The sequence below is a fragment of the Echinops telfairi genome, unplaced genomic scaffold, assembly GCF_000313985.2.
Source record: "Echinops telfairi isolate 266 unplaced genomic scaffold, ASM31398v2 ScPeMD7_18;HRSCAF=68, whole genome shotgun sequence".
NCBI classification, from domain to species: domain Eukaryota; kingdom Metazoa; phylum Chordata; class Mammalia; order Afrosoricida; family Tenrecidae; genus Echinops; species Echinops telfairi.
Genome location: NW_022103915.1, coordinates 36,019,135 through 36,024,040, shown reverse-complemented (window position 1 = coordinate 36,024,040; position 4,906 = coordinate 36,019,135). Strand labels below are relative to the sequence as shown.

The following is a 4,906-nucleotide window of genomic DNA, read 5'->3' as shown; positions in this document are numbered from 1 at the left end:
CAGCAGCAGCAGCAGCAGCAGCCAGCTGTCCCTGAGAGAGACAGGCTTAGAAGCACAGCTGGTGTCTGGGTCCCAGGAGGGTGCTTGCCACGGGCCCTTTGTTGGGCAGGATGGATCCCTGCCAGCCAGGGAGCAGGCTCCCCTCGCCTCCTCCACCCATCTCCGGCCAAGCTGAGAACAGCTGGAACAGGGTGGGCTTGGCCTATATGGTCCGTAGGCCCTTCCTAACCCCTGCAGCCCTCTGTCAGCTGAAGTCTGGCCAGCAGGGAGCACCCATCCGTCTTCCCCTGCCCTTCTCTGCGCCCTCTTTCAGGCAGCAGGAGGAGAAGAAGGAGACCCCTGGGTGGCACCAATAGTTTATGCCTGGCTGTTTGAAGCCACAGCAGCAGAATCACGAAAGAAAGGCCTGGCGAGCTGTTTCCATAGAGACAGCCGCCCAGAAAGCCACCCCAAGCAGTTGTACGCTGCACATGTGGCCCTGCCAAGAGGCGGGCCCACTCCACAGTCACACAGCTGCCGGGTTATGCGCCGCTCGGCTGAGGCCCTCACACGCCTTCACCCGCCCCCTCTGTCCCTTCTCGGGGCGATGTCTCAACACAGCAGGGACGATAGGTCCGCTGTCACTCCCACCCGGAATCCTGGAGAAGAGCCACCGGCAGCAACGAGCCTCTGTCTGCATGTGGAAGCTCCCACCTGCTCGGGTGACTGTGAGTGGTCACACGCTCTCACTGTCACAGGCAGCTGCTGAGGACCAAGCGGCGTCCGTGGCGGTGCTCAGGCACCGTTTGCCCACTAGCCCTGCCGGACTCACCGTGCCACCGCCCCACCAGCTCCTCCGCAGCGGCTCCTTCCATCTGCAGGCCCACGGTCCACCTTTGTAGCTGCAGTGCCCACACCTGGCACCCCCCCTCTCCTGAACGCAGGCCTCCCTGACTGCCCTGTTTAATCCCCGAAACTGGAGCCTCCCATCCCCTGTCACACCCAAGCACCCCTCCGCCAGCTGTGTTTTGTTTGTTTTTCAAACATTTACTTGTGAATTAGGTGGGGTTACGTGGCAGATTGCTCTTCTTAAACAGTTTTGTTGGCATGTAAGCAACATATCACACGGTTTTTGCATCCCACCACTCAATCAACTTATCAACCCCCCACCCCCATGGCTGGCCCTGTTTCTTCCTGCCCCTTCTTCCCATCTCTCTCTTGTAGGACAGTGTCCCCACCACTCTCCCAAGGTAACACACCTGTCCACCGTCCAGCAGGACAGGCAGTGTTGTACGCAGGGTCGCTATGGGCTGGGACCAACGCAGCGGCACCTAACAACAACCACCCTGAGCTTGTTGCTTCCTCTCTCCTCCCTCCCCTCTCTCCTCCCTCCCCATAACCATCACAATCTTTTGGTATGAAGACCTTTCCTTGAATTTTTTTTATAACAGTGCTCTCATAACAATAGCTTCCCATTTGTGTTTGCCTAACTTTATTTCTTACCAAAGCAAAATCCACTGCCTCGGAGTCGATTTGGGCTCACAGCAAACTTACAGGACACAGTAGAACTGCCCCCGGGGGTTTCCATGACTGCACCTCTTGATGGGGATAGAAAGCCTCTTCTGACTCCCTCAGAGTAGCTTGGGGGTTTGAACCGCTGACCTCAAAGTTCATAGCCCAACGCGTAACCCACTATGCCCCCAGGGCTCTTCTTTAGCCTACGGTGTTTTCTCTGTAACCTTGACCCCTGCATGTACTTCTCTTATCAATCTACTGTCCACCTTCCCACCACACCAGAGGCCCTGGGTGGCACAAACAGTTCAACACCAGGCTATGGACTGAAAGGTTGTCAGTTCAAACCCACCCAGGCACACCAGTAACGCAGACCTGATGATCGGCTTCTGACAGGTCACACCTGACACTCCCCGGGGCAGTCCCATAGTGTCCAACTGGGGCCCTTGTGAATGGGAATCGCACCTGCCGCCATGCACACTCTGAAGCGTCAGCTCGACGGAGCAGGGTCTGCGTCTCTTTACCCACAGCTGTGTCCCCAGCACCTAGAACAGTGCCAGCAGAGTAGACGCTCAGTTGGGATTTGTTGGATGGACAAATGGTGCATCTCCGCAGCCCCAAGAGAGAGCTGTGCACCCCTGTTTTACAGAGGTAGCAAAGGGCCGCTCAACCAGACTGGCTTGGCTGAGGTTGGAGCTGCGAGAGAAGGGGATTGTTCCAGAAACTAACCCCCTCCTGGCCCATGCATCTGACTGCACACCTCCTGCCCAATGCCCTGGCCCAGAGCTCTGTCCTCCCCACTGGGGAGGGGCTCTGGAACAGCAGGACGAAGCCCTCGGAGGGGGTTGGGGAGCTGCCCTGTGCCTTGGATCCAGCTGATGCTGCAGTTGGTGTAGACTCAGACTTGGGAGTACAGATGGCTCAGCCAGGTCTGGGACTCTCCCTCACCATCTCATTTGATCTCACAGCAACCGGTAAAGGAGGTGCTACTATCCCCACTATCCGGGATCAGAGAGCTGAAGGGAAGGCCCAGCACCTCTCACAGAAACGTGCATGCCCTTATGACCTTCCAAAGCCCGTCTGGAATATGTGGAGACCCACAGACCTGAGGGGCATGCCCCTCACCCTCCAGGGGCCTAGCACCCCCTCGGGACAAGACAAGCACCCGGGGTTGGCAATGAGAGATCAGTGTCAAGTTCACAGCCAAGTGAGAGGCATTCAGACACCAGCAGGGACCATGCTGGCACTCAGCCAGATGACTCGGACAGGGAGGGCATCATCTGTGCCCACAGCGCAGTGGCAGGCAGGAGGTCTTTCTGGAGCCAAGACGCCAACAGGCAGGCCTGTGGGGAAGCTGAGAAGGTGGGCTGGGCTCCGGTTTTGGAGTGGGGGCTGTCGTCTGCTCTTCCCTCTAGGGGCAGGTGGGCCTCGGGTAGAGTTGGCCTTGGGGCTGCACCCACTATCTGGCTGGGCAGTGGGTCAGTGGAAATCAAGAAAACGAGCTGGCAGAAAGGTCAAATGGCAGGGCAAATCTGAGCTTCACCTCCCTGCCAGCTGTCCACTTTCCCATGGTCCCCAAGCTGCGATGACCTCTGGAGCTACCAAGCAGCTGTGACTTTCCAAGGCCCTCACTCACCAGAGGGTGCTTTCAGCCAGCAGTGTACCGGAGAAGCGCTGTGTGTAGCATTTGATCACCTTCGCATGCTAACCACAAGGGCAGCAGTTCGAAACCACCAACCGCTCTGCGGGAAAAGGATGAGGCTTTCTACTCCCATAAAGATTTACCAGCTCGCAAACCCACAGGGGCAGCTCTGCCCTGTCCCACAGGGTTTTGCCAAGTCAGCATGGATGCCATAGCAGTGAGTTTGGTTGGGTATGGTGTATTTACACCCAGGGACGGTATGGATGCCAAGGTGATGTCCCTGGAGGCAGGGTGGGGAAGAGAGTCACACTGTTGGCCACTGAGCACACACGCTGTGCTCACCTCTAACAGCACACACACGCCCCAGAAACTTTCAGAACCTCCATCAAGTTCTGCTCCAATCCCATTACTACATTAGCAGGAGCCTTGTGGGAAGAGGCCGGCCACTTTGAGTGTCCCTGAAGGACACTGAGTGTCTTGTCACAGTCAGCCCCACTCATTAGTCCTAGAGAGTTCACGGGTGGGCCTGATGTCTCATGGATTGGCATCAGGGATGTTGGCTTCCCAGCAGGCACAAAGCACCTGGCCACAGAAATCAAAGTCAGACCCGAGTCCCAATAGATGGCCACGGAGCTACCTCAGCCACAAGGGATGCAGGGGTCACCGTGCAGTGTCTCTCCACGCCTCCCTGTTAGCCCATGTCCCTCTGGTGATTGGCCGCCACGATTACTCGGAAGCTTGAGTGGTCTCTCTCCCCTCCCTGCATGCTGGGCCCCACCCCAAGACACTGGAGGCGATGTCTCAGGGGCTGATGTGCTCGTGGGAGGCAGATATACAGGTATGGGTGGTGAGGGAGGGACACTTAGGAGACCGTGGTAGGAGCAGCCGGGCCCAGCCAGCTGGGGCCTCCCTGCCTCCACTGCCTGGTCTGTGGTCTCTGCCCAGATGTGGAGCCTGGGGCCATGCGGATGAGTGAGTCTGAACTGCCTCCCAGGGGCTCCCTATGAGTTCAGCCCCTCCCTGAGAAACCTCACCCCTTCTCTCCTGCTTGCCCCCCTCCACCCCCCCATAGGTTTTTCATCATCAAAGAAAGCTTTCTGCTGTACTACTCAGAGAGTGAGAAAAAGAGCTTTGAAACCAATAAGTACTTCAACATCCACCCTAAGGTGAGGCAGCCTCCTGAGACCCAGTGGGCCCAGTGGGCCAAGCGGGTGTAGCTTGGGCAGGTTAGGGCCCAGTAGAGGTTGTGCCTGGCAGAGTTTGGGCAGCAGATTCTCCTGGATGAGTGAGAACCCCCTGCGCCCCTCCTGGGTTGGGCCCCCACCCTTCCATGCCTCCCCTCCCCCTGGGAGTCACTGGTCTGCCCAGTGGCCCAGGACCTGGCTTCCGGCCTGCCGTCCCTAGGGGGCCCTGAGTGACCTGGGCTGGGCGGGGCCGGGGCTGCTGCTTCCGGTTCTTCCTCAGGGTGTCATCCCTCTGGGGGGCTGCCTGGTGGAGGCCAAGGAGGAGCCCAGCATGCCCTACGCCATGAAGATCTCCCATCAGGATTTCCACGTGAGTGCTGCGCTTGTGGCTTCAGCCTGGCTTCCTGTTTCCCTGGAGCGGGAGGGCGGTGGGGAGGGGGGCTGCCAGAGCTGCGGGCGCCCCTCCCTCCCCATCGCCTCCGAAGAACCCAGCTCTCAGGCAGCCCCGTGTCTCCCCTCCTGGCAGGGGAACATCGTGCTAGCCGCTGAGTCCGAGTTCGAGCAGACCCAGTGGCTGGAGATGCTGCAG

General features: G+C 58.7%; 1 protein-coding gene across 1 annotated transcript in view; it reads left to right on the top strand.

Moving 5' to 3' along the window:
* PLEKHD1 (pleckstrin homology and coiled-coil domain containing D1) overlaps nucleotides 1-4,906 on the top strand; it is a 26,805-nt gene that overhangs the window by 12,899 nt on the left and 9,000 nt on the right. The window contains exons 2-4 of the mRNA XM_004699012.2: nucleotides 4,206-4,299; nucleotides 4,598-4,687; nucleotides 4,844-4,902. Of these exons, the coding sequence (XP_004699069.1) occupies nucleotides 4,206-4,299; nucleotides 4,598-4,687; nucleotides 4,844-4,902 (243 nt within the window). The remainder of the gene's footprint in view (nucleotides 1-4,205; nucleotides 4,300-4,597; nucleotides 4,688-4,843; nucleotides 4,903-4,906) is intronic.